Raw genomic sequence first — 20,986 nt, 5'->3', positions numbered from 1 at the left:
AGCCTGCTTCGGATTCTGTTTCCCTCTCTCTCTTGTCCCTCTTCTGCTCATTTGTTCTCTCTTTCTCTCTCTCTCAAAAAATAAACGTTAAAAAAAACCCAAATGAGAGACAGGCTCTCTCATCTCTGTCTTTCAGTTGGCTGATATGCTTTCCCCTACAATAACATTTGAAGACACCAGTGATTTTTGTCATCTCTGTCATTGACTGTCCCACTGCCAGCAGCACCAGGGATTTCAGTGCCTATTTTGACACACTGGTCCACTGTAGAGACTTAGCATCCTTGTGAACACAAACCTCTGATGCTAAATAGCACCAAAACAAACAGATGGTTTGTTTATAGCGTGGAAGGACAGGTCGCTAGTGCTCTGAGGAACCTCAAACTCTAAATAAAAGTTCTGCTCCATAGTTGCTAATTCGGGTCCTCCTTTTTTGGGTTTCTTTTCTGGCTGGAAGTGTTCTTTTCATCTGATGTGGTATGGGGCACTGAAGGAGAGGTAGCCGAGGGAACTCTGTACTGTTGAAATCTCGCTGGGTAGCTAAGATACAATAGGATGTCCGCCCAGGAATACATACGCCTTTGGTAGACATTTTAATTCTCCCAGGCTTCTGTGTGATTACTGTGCCATTGCTAGGCTTATTCTCTTTGGAAAATGCTTTGATTTTGAAAGAAGACTTGGAATTATGGTTTTTTTCTTTTCTCTCTTTTTTCTTTTTAACTGGCAGTTGAACTGTTTCTAACAGGTCATCCACCAGATGGTGCTAGTGTTACATATCTAAAGGTAAACTTCTTTGGTGCCATTGAAATCTTGCGCTTGTGTGTTTTTTCTTTTTCTCTTTCACCATATTTTGTTTTTAGTGGTTTTTTCCACACACTCAACTTTCCTGGCACACTACTGTGTCACCTTGCATCTGGTACGCCCTGGGTAGTGAACTGATTGTGCCTTGGCGATCATGAAGGATAACTTGGGAAGCAGAGACCAAGGACTGAGTAGAACTTAAGGATATACAACACATGTAATTGTTTGTAAAACTTTTCATCCTACATTTGTTTCTTATCTAGTCTGGGTGTATAAATTGAGAACTCGTTCTTTTCTGCTCCAGCCTTCTTTTATGTTATAGCAATATCATAAAACTTATGGTTTGAGATCTCCTAGAAGCCTTGTATGGAAGTTATTCCTAGCAAATGATAGGTTTACCCATATCAAATTCAAAATAACTTTGATAACTGTACAAGAAAGTTTGGTAGAATAAAAGAAAATGTTGGGTGTTGCGTGATATCATCTTTTCTGGCCAATTAACAATTGTTATTTTAAACTTAAATTTTAAACTTTTGGGGTGCCTGGGTGGCTCAGTCAGTTAAGCATCTGACTTCAACTTCGGCTCAGGTCATGATCTCATGGTTCGTGGGTTCAAGCCCCTCATCAGCTCAGAGCCTGGAGACTGCTTTGGATTCTGTGTCTCCCTCTCTCTCTGCCCCTCCCCCTCCCATGCTCTGTCTCTGTCTCTTAAAAATAAATAAACATAAAAAAGTTTTTAAAATTTTATTAAAAATTTTTTTTATGTCTTTATTTTATTTTGAGAGAGAGAGACAGAGACAGAGAGTGAGCGGGAGAGAGGCAGAGAGAGAGGGAGACACAGAATGTGAAGCAGGCTCCAGGCTCTGGGCTGTCAGCACAGAGCCTGATGCAGGCCTTGAACTCACAAGCTGTGAGATCATGACCTGAGCCAAAGTTGGACGCTTAACTGACTGAGCCACCCAGGCGCCCCCAAAATTTTAAATTTTAAACTTTTTCTGTTTACAAATATTACATGGCTATTGAAGAAAAATTAATAAAACAGGAATGTGATTAAAGGAATAACTCATTTAAGCACTACTAACATATAAATCTTTTTTTTACATATACCTGTGTTTTAAAATATTAGATTGGTCTCCTCATAGCCTTTTTTTTTGTTTTTAAGTTTATATATTTAATTTGAGAGAGAGCACACGCACATGAGCTGGAGAGGGGCAAAGAGAGAGGTAGGGAGAATCCTAAGCGGGCTTCGTCCTGTCAGCTCAGAGCCTGTTGTGGGGTGTCAATGTCACAAACTGCGAGATCAGGACCTGAGCCAAAATCGAGTCGGAAGCTCAACTGACTGAGCCACGCAAACACCCCTCACGTCATAGTCTTATTATCAGTACTTTTCACTTAATGTTTTGCAACTAATTTTTAGTGACAGTGTAGTTTTTCATTTAATGAACCCTCTAACAATGGGTATTTTGGCTTTCAGTGTCTTTCAATTAAAGCTGAGCTCTGATAAATAGCACCTGTTCATCTTTTGTGTATTTTTAAATTTCTTTTATATACATTCTTAAAAATATAATAGCTAGTTCAGAAAGAATGCATATTTTTTAACTTTTGATTTATATTTTCAAGATACCATCCACAAGAGTCTTACAGCCTAAACATCTTTAACAGTTTATGATTTTGCTTGTTTCCTTGCTTCCTTATCATCACCAGGTTACCTTAGTTTTTAAGTGACTAGACATTGCTCATTTGGAACTCCCTGAAATGACAGTTCATCACTAAATACTGGAACTTAAAATTGCTTTGATATTTTCTTAGAAATAAGCTTTGTACTTTAACCATTAAATCCTAGAGCCCCTGTGTTCACGTGGTTTTGGTTTGGGCCTTGTCTCCTAGCCCTAAATTACAACAGCCGTCCTTTCATACTTTTGAACGGGTGATCTTGTGTGCGGAGCACAGAATCCAGGTCTGTGTGGCCTCGCTGTTTTAGTACTCTGTATTACTTGTTGGGGAACTTAGCTCAGGCCATTTACTCTCTCTCCATATGAATGTTCCTCAGTCTGAAAATTTGGAGAAACAGTTTTTAGATCAATTATTTTTAAAAACTGTAGCAAAATATGCTCTGTGTTTAATGTAGTACCTATTTAGTGTGGGGTTTTTTTGTTTTGTTTTGTTTTGTTTTTTGGTGGGCAGAAGGAAGAAATGAAAACTGTTAGCTAACAGTAAGGTTTGAGGAGTTCTAATGTACTTTTGAAAAGAATTAAAAACATCAGTTTTTATTAATTTAAGCAATATAGCCTGGCTGATTTTTTTTATGTCTTCCTCAATGCATTTTTCTTTAAGTAGATTACCTTTGAACTAAAGTCTCCTATTATCATAAGGAAACGTGATTTAAGAGAAAACAAAGCTATTTTCATATTTGGGAAATGGGAGAAGAGAGGAGACATCATGTAACCTTGTAAATGAATGTGAAAACTATTAGCCTAATAACTTAATAAAAAACAATGGCTAGTTCTCCTGTCTCATGAAAGGAATCCCCATCCCCCATCTCAATTTTGTAAAAGAAATTGCCATTTTCTTATTGTCAGAATGAAAAGTCTCTGTAAGAAAACTACTTGCAAGCTGGGTTTTAAAAGATTCATCAACGTTCAATCTCTTTTGGCAGAAAATACTTATAAATTCTGTAGTTTAAACCTAGCTTTTTAAAAAATAAAAAAATTATACTGATAAATAGTTTTATGTAATGTCATTGAATTTTACTTGATGTAAAACTTAGCATTTTTAACTTAGTTTTTATTAAATTAAAAAATGAATTTAAGAGTAAATGCATTTATATTATCGATATTTCACTTTTTAGTTTTGAGTGTATGGTTTGTATATTTTTAAATAGACCCTAAAATCATGCTGAATTTGATTGCTTTTAAAAATACCTATTTAATTACACAGCATTAGCACATTAACATATATATCTGGTAAAATTTTAGTCTAGTGTGGTAGCTTCTGAAATGTACTTTCATATTTTTAACTCTTGAGATACCTGCCGTGTGTGTGTGTGTGTGTGTGTGTGTGTGTGTGTGTGTGTGTATAGGTATTTCTATGTACTAGCCATTTGAAGGAGCTTCAGAGTACTGTAATAATATTGAACTCTTAGTTCATTTACAATTCTGTCAGTTAAAGTCTCCCCAAATAATAAATTCTGCTCAGAGTCTTGTCTGCTTTATGGCAAAATAAATAAAGTAATCAAATTGCTAAGATTATGAGCCCAGTTTCTTTACACCTGAGAGAAATTTGGTTTATGGAATATAATATTTATTAAATCATGAGCTGTCTGAATTTTATGTAAAGTTCCTTTTTGCTTTTCTCAAAATATATTAGAGATAATTGGAGTACTTTTCCAATAGTTTATTGGGAAACTTGCAATAAACAGAAAGTGGCTTATGAAATCTAGCATGCTCTCTGAATGTCTATCCTTAAAATCCAAATAGGAGGGAACAGAATGGCGGTGGGTCATTGTAACTTTTGTTCTTCTCAGCTTCTCCCAGCTTGATTTGTTTCATTTAATCCTTGCCACATACACTTCTTAGGTCTTTCTATGTTTTATATTGAAGAAATCAATGTTGAGGTTTTTCTGTTCATTTAGATTATTGGAGCATTCTGATCTGTGCTTAGTACTGAACTGTTTATTGGACCCATGCTATCTAATAACTAAAGCATCTGAAATTTACTACATTTTGTATTGATTTAATATTAATGTTAATCTAAAATCTTTCGGCGCAGTGTGTCACATATGTTTTGTATTCTTCTGTTTAAAAGAAGTGGCAGTGTGGTATTTGGAGGAATATTTATTATCTGACTGTTTTTCTTTGCAACAGTTTCCCTCAGTCTACTGAGAGTTATACCTTCCAAGAGACAGTGAATAACCCAGCAAATTCTCAGGTACCAAACTGCTAAAGGCCACAGTTAATTGGAATTTTTATTTACCACTTCAGCCCCCTTTACTTAATAGTGGTAATTTTGGAGCCTTCTTGAAATGATAGAAAATAAATTTGTGGTGAAATTTTAAAAAATATTCTTTTCCCTTAATAATAGGTCTAGCCTGCACTTCACGGACGCTCTAGTTTTTTTTAGGAAAAAAAACTTTGTTAGACTGAGTGTTGATTTGTGTTTGAAACCAAATTTTCCATGACTGGTGACTGGATATTCTTATACTGTGATGGCACTTCCTAACCTCTTTTGGGGTTATGGATTTCTTTAAGTAATCAGTATAAATTATAATCCCATTTCCTAGGGAAAAAATGCATAAACACAAATATTTTGTGTACAGTTTTAATTAATCCTGTTTCTCCCTCCGTAGAAGACCAGGGGCTCCAGGTTAAGAAGCACCACTATAATAGAATTGAAAAATCCCTCCTAGTGTGTTGCTTTTAGCATCCTAGTATGCCGCACTAAGGGTTTTGTTCACTTCAGGCTTTGTTTCACCTGACATTTTCTCCTTGATCATTACATAGTAGAAGATAAACAGAATCTAATGCTTATTTTGGAGAAAAAGCACAATTATCTTTTAATTTTAAAGTCCATCTCTGAAACCATAGAACATATGTGACCTTTTCTATGCTTTAGGTTCTACCTTAGACACGTAAAACAAAACCCATTTTATCTTTTGATCGAAAGTAAAGGCATTGAAACGGAGAAATGTGCTCCTATGGATCTGTTATTTTAGAAAATGGTTCTTCCTGGGGCGCCTGAGTGCCTTAGGCGGCTCAGGTCATGATCTCATGGTTGGTGGGTTCGAGCCCCGCATCAGGCCCTGTGTTGACAGCTCAGAGCCTGGAGCCTGCTTTGGATTCTGTGTCCCTCTCTTGCTCAGCCCCTCCCCCGCTCATGCTTTTTCTCTTTTCTCTCTCTCTCTCTCAAGAATAAATAAACATTAAAAACAATTTAGAAAAAGGAAATGGTTCTTCCTTAAAAAGATATTATTGCAGGTATTGTTTAGCACAACAATAGGGGTTTTCATTTTAATAAGGAGCTGTAAAGCTATTCAGAAGTTACTTGTGCTTCTGCTGGTTAAGAGCTCAGTCTTAAGTTTCAGGCAGATTAGGGTTCAAATCCAGCTCAGTAGCTTACCAGCCACATGACCTTGGGCATATTACTTATCTGTTAAAGAAACTCACCATAAGAGGATTAATTGAGTTAATGTCTCTACAGTTGTTGGTTTTGTAGTTTGTAAAAAGCACTCAGTTACCTCCTTTTGATCCTGATGGTAGTATTGATGAGGAACAGGATAAACAGCCTTTCTTTTCAATTCCAGAGTGTTTGTTTTTCCTATTATGAAATTTAGGACAATAGACTTGGTTGCAAAAAAATATAAATCTTCATATTCCCCAAAATAATCTTCTCAAGTCTTGGTGGCTTTTAATTGCTGTCAGAGTTCAGTCTAGAGTTCTTTCAAAGACAGGGGCAGCAAACTAACTTTTTCACACTTTATTAGTTTTCAGCTCTTACAGTGGGGCAATCTGTTAAAAGTTATCCACTAAACTTGTCTCATAATGGAAATAAATATTGAGGAACAAAGAAAGGAAGAAGTTTCTAAGAGTGGATTAAAAATAACTGCTAACATGTTTCTGGATTTAAGTCTTGATACCTAGATGGTATGGCAGAGAGGTACAGGTCTGGAAAATTCTAAGGGTAGGTGGTGTTTCTTTGTTTTGTCATAAAAAAAACACCTCTAATTTTAAAATGTTGAATGAACTGCAGTGAAGTCAACTACCATAAACAGGTCAGCTGTAAAAGGGTGGTGTGGGAAGTATTTGGAGGCAGAGAAGAAAGGATGAGGATGATGTGTGTGATGCTTTGATTAAATAAATGCCAAAGTGAAATGATTTAACCAGCTGCCTAAAGTCAAAGGCTTTAAGTTTACTACAAGGATGAATTTAGATTCTCCTGACAAGAAGTGGCATCATATCCCATCTGATCCCTTTCCTGTTCACATTGTGGTTGTTCATTATAATTGAATAATAATAATTGCAGTGTTTAGGGCAGTGGGTTTTTATATATATTCACATATGCACATATCCACACACATGTGTATTTGCTTTCCATGATGCTTTGTAATGGGTAACTGAGTTGGAAGGCACTAAGTGTCCATCAGCAACGGATTATAAAGAGAATCTCCATGTGTTCTGGAAATTCGAAGTTGGCCTCAGGGGAGAGTATCCATTGTATTTATCTATAATCTATTTGATTAGTATAGACAGAAAGCAACTGAATTCATTCATTATGGATTAAAACCTGTATGTATTTGGGGCACCTGGGTGACTCAGTCAGTTAAGTGTCTGACTCTTGGTTTTGGCTCAGGTCATGATCTCACAGTTTGTGGGTTCGAGCCACACATTGGTCTCTGTGCTGACAGCTTGTAGCCTGCTTGGGATTCTCTCTTTCACCATCTCCCTGCCACTCCCCTGCTCGCGCTCGCGCGCTCTCTCGCTCTCTCTCTCTCTCTCTCAAAAAGTAAATAAACCTAAAAAAAAAAGAAAGCTCTGTATTTCCTCCATGCAGAATACAAACTATTCCTTGATCGCTTTATGTTTATGAAACATTAAATGCTATAGGTACCACTGAACTATAAAGAGAGCAATTTTTTTTTTCTTGTAATACCCTATCTTCCTCATTTATTTTCTTTGACCAGGCAGAAAGTTTGGACAGTTATATTCCCCCTTTTCTTTCTTCTCAGTATCGTCAGTGAAGCAGGTGCATCCATCTACAGTGTCAGCCCTGAAGCCAACAAAGAGATGCCAGGGCTGGACCCGAATTTGAGAAGTGCAGGTAAGAGGCTGTGAGCCATCCCAGAAGCCTGTGATTGTGATGGTTTGGACGTAACATTTTCAGCCAGCAAAATATTTAAATATCCAAGAAAATTTAGAAGATACATCTGTAAGAATTGGCATGCTGGGAAGAAAGTGGTTGATAAGGATAATAATTAAACTATGGAACAGAAGAGGAAGAATACTAAACATCAGCCCCAAATGTCGTTAGTAAAATTAAATGCTTGAGAGTTAATAGTAAAATTAATAAAATACTGAGGTCTCTTATTATTACTGCAAAATATTATTTAAATAGCTTTTTCTTGTCAAAAAGTAATATATTAACCTAAATATATGTATATTGCAACATGCACAGTTTATTGCTAAATATTTGTCAGATGACCAGTTTTTCCTGTCTTGCTAATAGGGGTTGCCATTTAATGTTTAAAACTGCCTGCTTTGATTTTAATTGCGTTAAGTTGCTTTGTAGAATAGTTAAAGTCTTGTGGGTAAAGAAATTAAGATAGTTTGATATGTCTTGTGAAAGTGATTTGTATTCGAAGCAAAATAATAAACCTGGTCAGAACACTTTTCCCTATACTAGGTGCATATTTAGACTACTTTGTTAGAAAGAGACCTTTTAAAAAATTTCTAACTTAAAATTTCATTGGCTGTTCTTCAAGTTTCATTGGCTTTTCTTGAAATCTGTACTTGGAGATGCATACTTGAGAATTGTTGCATTAACCTGAGGCTAGAAACCGATTTCTTACATCCCGAAGAGCTTGTGGTTTGCCTTTCATTGTCGGCTCCATGGCGCAGTCCCCCGTCTAACACGGTATCTTCTCAAACTCAGATCCCAGCTCCAGATTTTGCTCCTTCTGCGACACTTTTCCCTGTCGCAGCAGTTCGGTGTGGGCTTTGCCTCCTCGCCAGGTGCCTGTTTGGTCCTTCCCTTGTAAGAACAATGGCATTAGTGACAGGAGGCGGCGGAGATGCTGTCATCATATTGGGAGCACTAATACTTACCTTTTTTAAGCACTAAATATATGTGAAACATCGTGCTAAGTGCGTTACCAGGATTATTGTGTTGTGCTCTCATTGTTGTCCTATGAGACATTTATTATTCTCACTTTACAGATGAGGAAACCAAGGCTTAAAGAGGCCACATAACCAATAGGTGTGTGTACTTTTATAATAAAAGAATACTTTTCTTTCTTAAAAACTAAACTTCAAAACCTTCCAAGTTGGTGGCACTGAAAGATAAGCTTTCAATAGAACATTTGAAAGAAATACTGTCTAGGGGGTGGCAGTCTCTCAGACCTCCCACTGCTACAGGGGCTGTGGCCATTTCCTCTTCACCACCGGCCTGCGTGGGTGTGTAATTGTTGTGGGGGGCACAGGATTACGGCATCCCAACAAGACTCTGAAATTAGGGGATAATAAAAAGAGGAATCATTATATGGTCCTAGTTACTCAGATTCCAAAGGCTGGCTGTGTCTTCAATGTGTGATTCTCTGCAGGTTTGCCTTCCTGCCGTGATTCAGCTTGCTTTCGTCTGGCAGTGACTGTTTGATCCATCTCAACTCGAAAAATCTACCTAGACATTTTGAGTGTTGCAGAAGTGGTCCTGAAGGCCAGTATTGAAAGAAGCTCAGAGTCTCCATTCTTGGTTTCCTAGGGCCCTTCCTTTTCAGTTCCTGATTCTGACTGGAGGTCCTTCTTTTTCCTAGTGATTGATGCCAGGAATGACTTTATACTTCATTTCAGACCTGCGCTTCCTCTGAGCGTGGGTTTTACTTTTCAGCCCACCATCAGTTTACTCCATCTGAATGTAACAGAACCTTAACATTCATATGTAAGATGACTTTCAAATTACTACATCTTCTGACCAGTTTGTCAGCTTATTGAAAGCCAAGGTTATCCTTATATATGCTTATAGTCCCCCATAATAAGTTCATCACACATGAGAGGCATTTAACTTGGATAGACAGAATGGTAGGTAGGTGATATTAAAATGTTTAGTATAGATTTCTGACTTAAAATAGAAGATTGAGTATACCTGTTATTGCTTTGCTCCTTTCTGAACTCCCACCAAAATGACAATAACATGATAGAAAGAAGAAATAAACTCAGGACAACGAGGATGGGAGAGGAAAGAACAGCAACAATCATTTTGAAGCTAGAAAGCAGATGGCTGAATAAGAAATAATGTAGCCACTTGAGAGAGTCGAATACTAAGAGAACATGTAGAAAACAGAGAACTAGCTTGGAGTGATCATGGAACCCTCACAGGTTCAGGAAATGCGCCCAGGTTACCTTTAGAAGTATCTTGGGAGGGCTGTGGGTGGGTCTAAAGTAAGAGGATTGATTGAAAGTTTTGTTTAAAAGGCAGACATCCATCATCTATGAATTTTGAAAAGCTTTAACTAGTCAGGTAACCAGAGCTATTAACACCACAATTGAGATAAAGAATGTTTTTATGCGGGGGACGAGCCCACGTACCACAGTCGAAAGGTCCCAAGTAGGGGGTTGGTGTCGGCGCAATATCTCTAGGAAAGAAGACAAGACTAGACAAGACGAGACAAGACAGACGAGACGAAGTGGATGGTGGTAAAGCCACACTTTATTAGGATAGTCAGGGTCTTATATACCATGGGTGATTACACCGTTTCTTTAATGGTTACATAGTTCAAGGTCCTTGAAGACATGGTCCGGAAAAGGTCATTCTCTTCAGGACAGTAGTAAGTAACAGGATTAAGTTATTACAAAAGAGGAATCCCCTAATAATAGTCTGGTTTTAAACATAAGATAAGCCTGAAGAATTCTATGAGGAGATATACGTTCCTTAAGGCCCTTCATCAGTTATTCAAGGGTAAGATGCTCATCCTTTTATAAGCAAATCTTTTGGCAGAGGATTATGTTCACTCCCAACAGCAGACAAAGAGCCAGAAAATAAAGTAAGGGAAGGTCACTGACTGACCCAAGTTGATTCAAAGCCTAATAGTATATGCCTCTTTGCAAAACAATGAGAAAATCATAGGATGAACAGAGGCCATATGTGGGGCCCAGGAGGCCAAATATTGTTTGAGGGTATTTTTTGCCTACTGGGCCCCAACAATTTGTCAGCAAATTACATTTGTCAGAAATGTAATTATTAATTAGGGGATCAAAATCATTTATTAAAAGTACATTTTAATAAGCTTTATAATGAAAAAAATTCTTATTTGGAGTTGTTGAATGAAAAAAGACAGCACTGGCAAACTTTACTTACCTTCCTATGTTCCTATCTCATGGCAAGGGGAAGGATAAAATGAGGTGAGTATTGGACTTGAGAAATAAAAATTTCCACTTTGGGGTGCCTGGGTGGCCCAGTCAGTCAGTTGAGCATCCGACTCTTGATTTCAGCTTGGGTCATGATATTGTGGTTCCTGGTAACAAGTCCCGCATTGGGCTCTGCGTGGACAGCCAGGATCCTGCTTGGGATTCTCTCTCTCCCTCTCTCTGCCCCTCCCCACCCTCCTCTCTCCCCCCACCTCTTTCAAAATAAATAAATAAACGTTAAAAAAATAAAAGTTTCCGCTTTGGTATTCCTAGATAACAGAATAAGGGAAATTTTTAGACAGCAGAATAAGACAAATTTTTTTCAGTCTCATGAACCTTGAGATCATGAACTGAGCCAAAATCAAGAATTGGACACTCAACCAACTGAGCCACCCAGGTACCCCCATAATAAGGCAAATTTTTAGGAGAATACCGTTTAGTACAGTCTTTTAAGCAGTAAGTTTTTATTTGCTTTAGAAGCTTTAAGATTCTAGATATTTCATAAAACTGAAGATCAAAACCCATAGAACCCTTATCCTTCCGATAGAAGGTACATTATGAAGGAGAGGGAAACGGTGTTTTCAAGATCGCTACATGTGGTGGGGCAGGTTGTGCACTGTACATCCTATTCAACCACGTGCAGTAGCTCTGGTTGCTTACCTTTTAGCACTCAATCTGTACTCCCCTCCCCTCTTTTTGGTGTAGCTAACAGAAGTTTTCCCTATAACGCTTAACTTTTGTCTCAATAGCAGTTTAGTTGTCTCCCTTTACATCAAGTTACATTATTAGCATTTAACAGTTACCATATATTACAGACTAAATTCCTGTGAGTCCTTTTTGTCCAGCTCTTTTCATTGATCTATCTAATATGCCACAATGCAAGACGCTCTCAATTACTGTGGCTTATGATGTGATTTGTACTAATCTTCTTTTAATGGCACTTTTCTTTCTCTGTGTGTGTGTTTTTTTATTTATTTTTGAGAGAGAGAGAGACAGTGTGAGCAGGGAAAGAGCAGAGAGAGAGGGAGACACAGAATCCGAAGCAGGCTCCAGGCTCTGAGCTGTAAGCACAGAGCCCAATATGGGGCTCGAACTCAGAACCACAAGATCATGACCTGACCCGAAGTCAGATGCTTAACCAACTGTGCCACGGAGGTACCCCTTAATGGTGCTTTTCCTAGGCATTTCTTTTTTTCCATTTTAGAGCCATTTAATTAATATTTTTAAAACTCTAGGATATAAAGTGAACTTCTATTAAATTGACACCTTCGTCTAAGTTCTATTCACATTATTTTTATTACTCACAGGGCACACATCACAAACAGAGTAAGTGGATTGTCCTCAATGGTATTTCCTTATTGGTTGTTGATGGCATATGGTATTGCTTAGTTATTGTCTGGGTCTTTTTTAAAAACCAGCCAATTGAAATCTTATTAGTTTTGATATTTTTTCAGTTGACTTGCTTGGGTTTTCTAAGTAGTTAGTGATCATGATCATCATCATCATCTAGTTTCCTTTTCGTAATTGTACCTTCCTTTTTTTCTTGTCCAGTTGCGTTGACTAGAATTTCCTGAACAGTGGTGAATAGTAACAGTTTTACAGAGATATATTGACATGTGGGCAAAATAGTATTTGGCATACATTTGGGTATACCACATTATAAAAATACAGGGGTGCCTGGGTGGCTCAGTCATTTAAGTGTCCGACTCTTGATTTCAGCTCAGGTCATGATGCCATGATGCATGCATGAGTTTCAGCCCCACGTCGGGCTCTGCATTGACAGTGCAAACCTGCTTAGGATTCATTTTCTCTCTCTCTCTCTCTCTCTCTCAAAATAAATAAATAAACTTAAAAAAATTAAAATATGTAACCGCTTCATTGAGATGTAACTTTTAAAGTCGGAAAGTCGGTATGTTTTGGTACAGTCAGAATTGTGCAGCCGTCGCCTCTATCTAATTGTAGAACATTTTCATCACTCCAGGTAGAAACCCAGCACCCATTAGCAATAGTCCCTTTTGCCCTCTTTCCCTCCGCTTTTGATAAATACTAATCAACTTTCTGTCTGTATGGATTGACCTATTGCAGGCATTTCATATCAATGGAATCATTACAACATGTGGTCTTCTGTACCTGGCTTCTTCTACTTTAGCATAATATTTTCAAGGTTCATTCCCTCTGTAGCATGTATCAGCTTCCCATTGTCAAATAGCTTTCCATTGTATGGGTATACTGCATTTTGTTCATCTGTTCATCTGTTGATAGATACTTGGGTTGCTTTCATTTTTTTGGCTGTTATAAATAATGCTGCTTTGAACATTCATGAACATTTTATGTAGACATATGTTTTCATTTTTCTTGAATGTATACCACCTAGGAGTAAAAATTGGGGGACATATGGTAACTCTATGTTCCACATTTTCTAGAATATTTTTTTTCTCTCTACTGCTCTACTTCCTCCCGGTTTATTCTCCCTGACTCATTCACTGTGTCAACGTTTTCTTCTCTATCTCACGATGTGAATATGCCCCCAGTGTTTTGGGCCATGACTCTTCCTTTCTCTTCATTCTCTTTATCAGCACTCTATACAATTCCCTTTGCCTGAGCTCCCTGTCTTTTACCTTCAGGAATCTGTTGTCAGCCTGACCATTCTCAACCCCCAGGTAGGCATTCCTTCTTTTAATTAAATAACTCCTTTCTTGTGTACCCTGACAGCATCAGCTACTCTTGAAAGCCTGGACATACAACTTTCCAGTGCTGCTCTAAACAGTGTTTATATTACCTCCTTCACAAACAGTGAACATCCTTCAAATGAACAATGGTCATTTGCCTCCTTCCTCCTGTCTCCCGTCTCTTCCAGGCTTGGGTTTTTATGCTCTATAGAGTGTGTAGCATATGAAAGCAAAATGCCGGCTCTGGAAATATCAGGATCTATATAGAGGTTGTTAATTGGGGACACTGTAATTCCAGAGGCTCTTAGGATTTACTGGGGAGCTGTCATTTCCAGTTTGTTGTTGCTGCATTTAGCAATATCAGGACGAGCAAAGGAGATGCTAGCAGTGAACCAGTTAAGAAGGGACCAGGTAGAAAACAAGTTAAAATCCTTTTGTGTATTTATTTATTTATTAAAAAAATTTTTTTTAATGTATGTTTATTTTTGAGAGAGAGAGAGAGAGAGGGAGACATAGAATCTGAAGCAGGCTCCAGGCCCTGAGCTGTCAGCACACAGCCCAACGTGGGGCTCAAACCCACGAACCGCAAGGTTATGACCTGAGGGGAAGTCAGACACTTAACCTACTGAGCCAACCAGGTGCCCCGATCCTTTTGTGTATTGAAAAACTTTTTAAAATATGGAATCTGCTCACGCTTAACAACTTATACAACTGCTCTAACAAGTTTCTAAGTATAGATTTCCATTATGTGGGTTTTCCTGAAGGGGTAGATTTGAGAGATTTACCTATTAATATCTTTTTTCTTTCTTTCTTTCTTTCTTTTTTTTTTTTAAATTTCTAATATTGCCTTCCTGCAGTGAATATTCTGATGCCTGTATCTTTCACTTGGTTTACTGTTGTAGGTTATTGGTTTTGTTTTGTTTTGTTTTTAATCTGGAAGTATTTTGACAATGTATGTATGTGTTTGAAAATCAATCTTATTGGATTATATGTTTAAAGGCTAGAATAAAGGAATGCTGTTTGCTTTCAGAGACTATGAAAGTTTCCCTGGTGGCACCTATTCTTATGTGTGATTCCTGGGGGGAGGTGTTTCCCCTCTAACCTGCGTGCTTGCACTCATTAACCTTTCCTGAGGTTTGATAAGAAAATGTGTGTGAAGGCCTTGGAGTCCCCATCTCTCCAGTGGAAATAGGCTGATTGTATACCAGTTTATCGCTCTCTAAGCTGGCTTTGTAAGCTGCCATTGTCCCTATATGTTAGAAGTAATAATACAGAAATGAAAAAGACTTGAGTGACCATGCAGTGACCTTGATGCTCAAGAGTAGGTCTTATCTCTGAGGAAGAGGTGGTACAAATCAGTGACAAGAGAATATGGTAGTCCCTTGCATGAGGTGGCTTCTGTTGCCAGACCTTGAACAGCTTAACACAAGAACAGGTATGGGATCTCCTTTGATGGCCTTCATGTTTTCACTAAATGAGTTTATATTTCATCTAACCTTCTATGTGGGTAGATGCTACTCACTAGCTTTCTGGAATTTAGACGAAAGCTGTTTGTATGTAAGGACCCAGTGTAACTATACTACTTGGGAAAAGAAAAAAAAAAGAGAGCTGTCTTTGGAAGCATCCTTAATATTCATATGAAATGTCTTTTCTCCAGCTTAATCTATCTTTTAATTTAAATTAGATATGAAATTTGTTAACATTTTGTAAAAAAAAAAAAAAGATGACAATAAATGATGACCAAGTAAAACCATGACAACAGATAAATTAATGTTTGAAGGTAACTCAAAACTCTTGAACATGGATTGTGACGTTGGAGGAAGGGTTGTGATTTAGAACTGTGCTGAGAGCCCAGCATTTGCGCCTCGGATCAGTCATCCTGCAGGCAGACTTAAGGCAGTCCTAGTGTGTTCAACAGCCGACTGACCTGGGAGTCCATCAGCTACTCATCATTATCAGGATCTTGTCCTAATAACATATTTGATGTGCAAATGTATATCATAATCAGGATTATTTAAAAGTGAAACAAGTATCTACTTGTCTGTTAAAGTTTGAGTTGCTGTGTTTAAAGAATGAACAGATAATTGTGTAATTGTGTGAGTATAGCAACTGTTTTCTCTGCTTTTTCAAATGTATAGCCCTTTCAACCGATTTGTGCGCAGGAATGCCTAGGGATTCTGGTAACAAAATTAATCCTGAAATTTTGCATTTGCTTTTTTGATGTGGGGGAAAAAAAGAAACTTTGAAACTTTGTTAAGTTGCTTGTCTCCTCGTGTGGGAGAAGAGGGAAGGAATTAAGAGGAAGTAACATAAGTAATTATCTGGATACTGCTTTTCACATTAAGCCATACTTAATTTCTGTTTTTTCAGTTTCCATAGCCAGGCGTGTACAAGACCCATTAGCTGAGCTGGTGAAAATTGAGCCGAAGCACATTGGAGTTGGAATGTACCAGGTAAAGCAGTGTGGCTCATTTACTTTATGAAACCCGTCAATAGTATGCAAACTTGGCATCGTCATTAGGTGTCAGTGGGAACAGATTCCCACTTTCAAAGGTTTTACAGTTTATGGGAAGGTAGTTAGGAGTTATGTTATTAGGGAAGGAGGGAATTTTTTGGGGGGTGTTTATGGTTTGGATCAAGATTTAGAATTGACTGTAGGCCGATTTAAAGACTATTAAAACATTAGGTCCAACTAGTAAATCCAGAGAGCCTCTCCTTTTACCATTATTATTAAAAAAGGAGAGGATATGAAGCAAGGTGGATATGTTGGCTCTTTGTGTAAACCAGTATGAAATATTGATCTTTATTGATCTTTGAGGAAGAAGCCTTTGGTACCTACCATGCCTTATTTCTTTTTTCTGTTCCTATTTGATTATTGTAATTAATTTTTGGTCAGTACCCAGTAGGAGCTGAAGCCTTTCAGTTATTACTGTGTAGCAGTAATAGTAGTGGTGTTTCTTGTCGTTACTGTATTTTCAGTTCTGGAGGTTGTATGTGTTCCTTGGGCAATCACCGGCAGCACTAGATCTTTGCAGAGTGAGTCCATGGTACCTTGTCTTTAGTTGAGTTGAATTATTTTTCTCTTCAATGAAAGTCTTTTTTAAACCTGAAATAAACATTATCTTCTGCATACTTTTCATGGGAGTTGAGTGCTATGTTCTACACTTTTCTCTAAGGAAATATGTTAGATATGGAATCTGTGACCACTAGAAATGGAAAAGATCTTAGAAATCATTTGACAGAAAAGGAAGCTATGCCCTAAATAGCTAGGATTTTTACTTAGAATCACACATTGGCAAAGCCTGAACTAACCTGTCATATACTAAGACTTCACTGGGACTTTTTTCATTTTATTGACTGAACAAGCCAGGTGCCACCTAGGAGCATTCCCATTTTTCTTTCTGTTTCTTTTCTTTCTTTCTTTCTTTCTTTTTTTTTTTAAGTTTATTTACTTGAGAGAGACAGAGATAGCACAAGTGGGGGAGGGGGCAGAGAGAGAGAGAGAGAGAGAGACAGACAGACAGACAGAATCCCAAGCAGGTTCTGCACTGTCAGCTTTGAGCCCAATGTGGGGCTCCAACTCACAAAACTGTGAGATCATGACCTGAGCCCAAACCAAGAGTTGGACACTTAACCAACTGACTCGCCCAGGCACCCCCCATTTTTCTTAATGTTTGTTTATTTTGAGAGAGAGAGAGAGAGAATGAGTGAGCTGGAGCAAGCAGGGGAGGGGTAGAGAAAGAGAAAGGAAGAGAGAGAGACTTCCAAGCGGGCTCTCTGCTGACAGCAGGACTTGATCCTATGAACTGTGAGATTATGACTGGAGTCGAAATCAAGAGTTGGAGGCTTAACCAACTGAGCCACCCAGGTGCCTCAGATTATTCCCATTTTATAGCAAGTTAGACTAAGAGGCATCTAGACCTTTGACTTGACTTGTTCATTTGGGAAGGATTATTGCTGAAGGGACAGACCTAGCTTTAGATAGATAGGAATGTCTAGTATCTAAAGAGTACAGCTATAACAATTTTATCATATAGGCATTGTAGTTAAGAGGAATTGTAACTATATTAATTCAAGATGAAGTTATGGATTGCCTCAGCAAGGTAGTAGAACAAAGAGAAGCCAGGCTCATAGAACCCAGGCTACTAAGCCATTGGCATCAAAGAAGTCTTTAATAAATAGCAGAGACCTAGCCTTCAGATTCTTCAGATATGTATGATTTAACATGAAAGATTTTGGAATTCATTCTAATAGCAGTGAGAAGTAATGGTAGAGCTTTATGCAAGGGAATGATATGATCACATTTGTATTTTTAAGCATTAGCTCTAGCTAATCTGGGGAGAATGACTTAGAAGGAAAAAGGAGAAGCAGTAAGACCAATTCAGAGACTGTTGTACTAGCTCAGGTGAGAGATGATGGTGGCTTGGACACAGTTAATAGCAGTAGAAATGGAAAGAAGTTAAATCTATTTTGTAGAGACTACTTGGTAATAAGTGGAAAGGGAATTGTCCAGAATTTGCTCCAAGGGTCCTGGTATGTGGATGATGCCTGACTAGAATAGCTTTGGTGAGGATAAGATTAGTAATTCAGTTTTGGATGCGTTAAGTTTGATACACCTGTAAGAAATCCAAAAGATGGCAAATAGAAGTCGTATATACAAGTCTGAGATTTAGAGGAATGGCCACATTAATGATGCAGTGTGCACTTTTCAGCAAATAATGACACTGCGAAGGTAATCATGATGGCAAAGTGAGCTCATGATATCCGTTAGCTGCGCTACCGCTACTCCTGGCATACCCACAGCTCAACCTTCCGTGAAGGCAGAGAAGGTGGACATGTTTGTTTGTATCCGTATAAACATGTACTTATATGAGTAAATTGATATCATGGGGAAAGAAGAAAGGGTTGGTTGATGGAAATTTCAGGAATTCCTGAAAGCTGTTAAGCATGAGGAAGCAAATCCATGGAAAAATAAAACCTGATGGAGCCATAGCTCAAAATATACAGATCAATAGTGTTCTCAAACCAGTCATGTTCAAGTAGCGGGAAGGAGGCCTGTAGTATTAGATAGGGAGATGCATCTTCAGGGACTAATCTCATACTGAGCCCCTTCCTCCATATCCCATGAATCCAAGCTGAAGCACTGGGTATAACCCAGAGGCCAGAGAGAGGCTAGGAGCTCCCTCTGGTAGCCTCTGCTTGTCAGGAAGCTCAAGGAGCCTCCTGCTGGAATGGCAGGCTTCTGACATATGCATGGCACCAGGCATCAGGTCCCACACTCCCTACATTATCACCAGAGGATAGGTAAACCCCGGTAGGCTAATAGGCTACTGGCATCAAAGAAAGAGAGAAAGGGCGAGCAAACTAGAGCAAGCAGGAGAGGGACAGAGAAAGGGGGAGAGAGAGAATCCCAAGCAGGCTCTGCACTGACAGCGGGGCTCAGTCTCATGGTTCATGAGATGGTAAGCAAAACCAGCACGCACAGACAAATGGACACTCTGAAATGAACTTGCTACTAAGAATCATTAAATATTTGAGGAAAACCTGATGTAGCAAAATGAAGTACCAAGCGTAATAAGCCAATGAAACAATCCACGAATAGGCAACAGACTTTGAAATAAGTAAAATTAATATTCAGAGAGATAAGAGATTATTGCATGTATAAAACAAACCTAGGATAGAATGAATTTAACCAGTCTTAACATTAAAAAAATATGCTTGTCAAGATTAAAAAAAAAAACCCATAAATGGGCTAAATAGAGTGGACACAGCTAAAAAGAAATTAGTGAATTGAAAGATCGAGCTAAGAGATTCTTTAGAATACAGTCCTAAACTGAGAAAGGTGGACAGTATGAACAAAAAGTCATAGATAGAGGCCATTTTATTTTTTCTATTTTTTGTTTTGTTTTGAGGCTCTTTTAAAGCTTCAATATTCATCTTACCATAAATTCAAATAAAGACAATGGAGGAGAGTTATAATCATAGAAATGATAGGAGGAAACTTCTCCAAACTGAAGACAGACAAGTCTTAAAAGGCCCAGTGAGTACTGAATAAGAGAATAACTAAAGACTAAACTCAGACACATTCATATAAAATTACAGAATGCTAGTGATAAGGGAGGAACTGCCTAAAAGCTTACAGAGAGCAAACAGGTCACTTCCAAAGGAGAGAAGCAGTCCTATTATAGGGAAAAATAAGGAATAGAAGGTAGGATGCAGTAGTTTTGAAGTTGTGGGAAAAATTTTATTTGAACCCATAATTCTATATTCAGACAAATAAACAATTTGATGTGAGCCGAAAATAAAAACATTTTTGGACCTACAGTGATTTACCTTTTTGGGTTGTTACAGATCTTCTTTGAAAGAATTATTTATGGAAGTACTCCTGAGCCCAAAATGGGGGGAGTAGGGACCAGAGAGGGGAAAGGCATGTCGTGAAGACATAAAGAAACAGTGGAGAGCTTTGCAGTACACACTTGTGCACTAACATGTGTGGTTGAGCCCCATAGTTTTTGATCTGTGATGTCCATCTTTAAATATATCAGCTTAAAATGGGAAGCAGAAGAAAAAGAAATGAAGTATTAGGATTCTTTTTCAGGAAAACGAGTAAGATACAGATCGGCTCTACACTTGCTTAGAAAAGCATAATCTGAAATATATGAAGAGGACACAAATAGGACATTTAATATAAATCATGAGACTAAAAATTTTAAAGCTCAATCATTTTTTTTAAATTTTTAATGTTTTTTTATTTATTTTTGAGAGACAGAGAGAGACAGTGCGAGCAGGGGAGAGGCAGAGAGAGAGGGAGAGGGGCAGAATCCGAAGCAGGCTCCAGGCTCTGAGCTGTCAGCACAGAGCCCAACATGGGGCTTGAACTCACTAACTGTGAGATCATGACCTGAGCCGAAGCTGGACTGAGCCACCCAGGCACCCCCAAGCTCATCATTTTCAACCAAAGCCGGAGAAAACAAAGAAGTATAGTAAATAAATAAAATATATGATGACAGGAATAATTATAGGTAATAGGTAAAGGTGAATGGGTTAAATTCCTTTTAGTAGAATCTCAGACTTTTAAAAATAAAACACAGCTCTAAGCTGTATGTGTGAAATAGTTCTAAAGAAAAAAGCAACCTTGAAATTAGAAATTTGGAGAAAAATATTCCACACAAATGAAAAAGCAAGTCATACTATTTCTAACAGATGAAATAGAATTGAAGGAAAAATGCATTAACCAGGTCAAAGAGGGATATTTCATATTAATAACAGATATACAGTTTTCCAAGAAGATGTAGTTGCCCTGAACATTCTGTGTTATCCAACAACATAGCTTCAAAACATATGCAGTATTAAAAACTTCTAAAATTAGAGTAAGAGACAAATATACGTTTTGGGTAAGATTTAATA

At 38.0% G+C, this 20,986-nt stretch overlaps 1 protein-coding gene across 2 annotated transcripts in view; it reads left to right on the top strand.

Annotated features, from left to right (window-relative positions):
* The window catches only part of SRBD1 (S1 RNA binding domain 1), a 193,160-nt gene that overhangs the window by 94,556 nt on the left and 77,618 nt on the right, over positions 1-20,986 (top strand). For both annotated transcript variants that reach the window (XM_029937289.1, XM_029937288.1), the window contains exons 15-16: positions 7,520-7,611; positions 15,950-16,032. In XM_029937289.1, coding sequence (XP_029793149.1) covers positions 7,520-7,611; positions 15,950-16,032 — 175 coding nt within the window. The remainder of the gene's footprint in view (positions 1-7,519; positions 7,612-15,949; positions 16,033-20,986) is intronic.

This window comes from Suricata suricatta, chromosome 4 (assembly GCF_006229205.1).
Source record: "Suricata suricatta isolate VVHF042 chromosome 4, meerkat_22Aug2017_6uvM2_HiC, whole genome shotgun sequence".
Lineage (NCBI taxonomy): Eukaryota > Metazoa > Chordata > Mammalia > Carnivora > Herpestidae > Suricata > Suricata suricatta.
The sequence above is the reverse complement of the archived record's forward strand: the minus strand, read 5'-3'. Positions and strand labels throughout refer to the sequence as shown.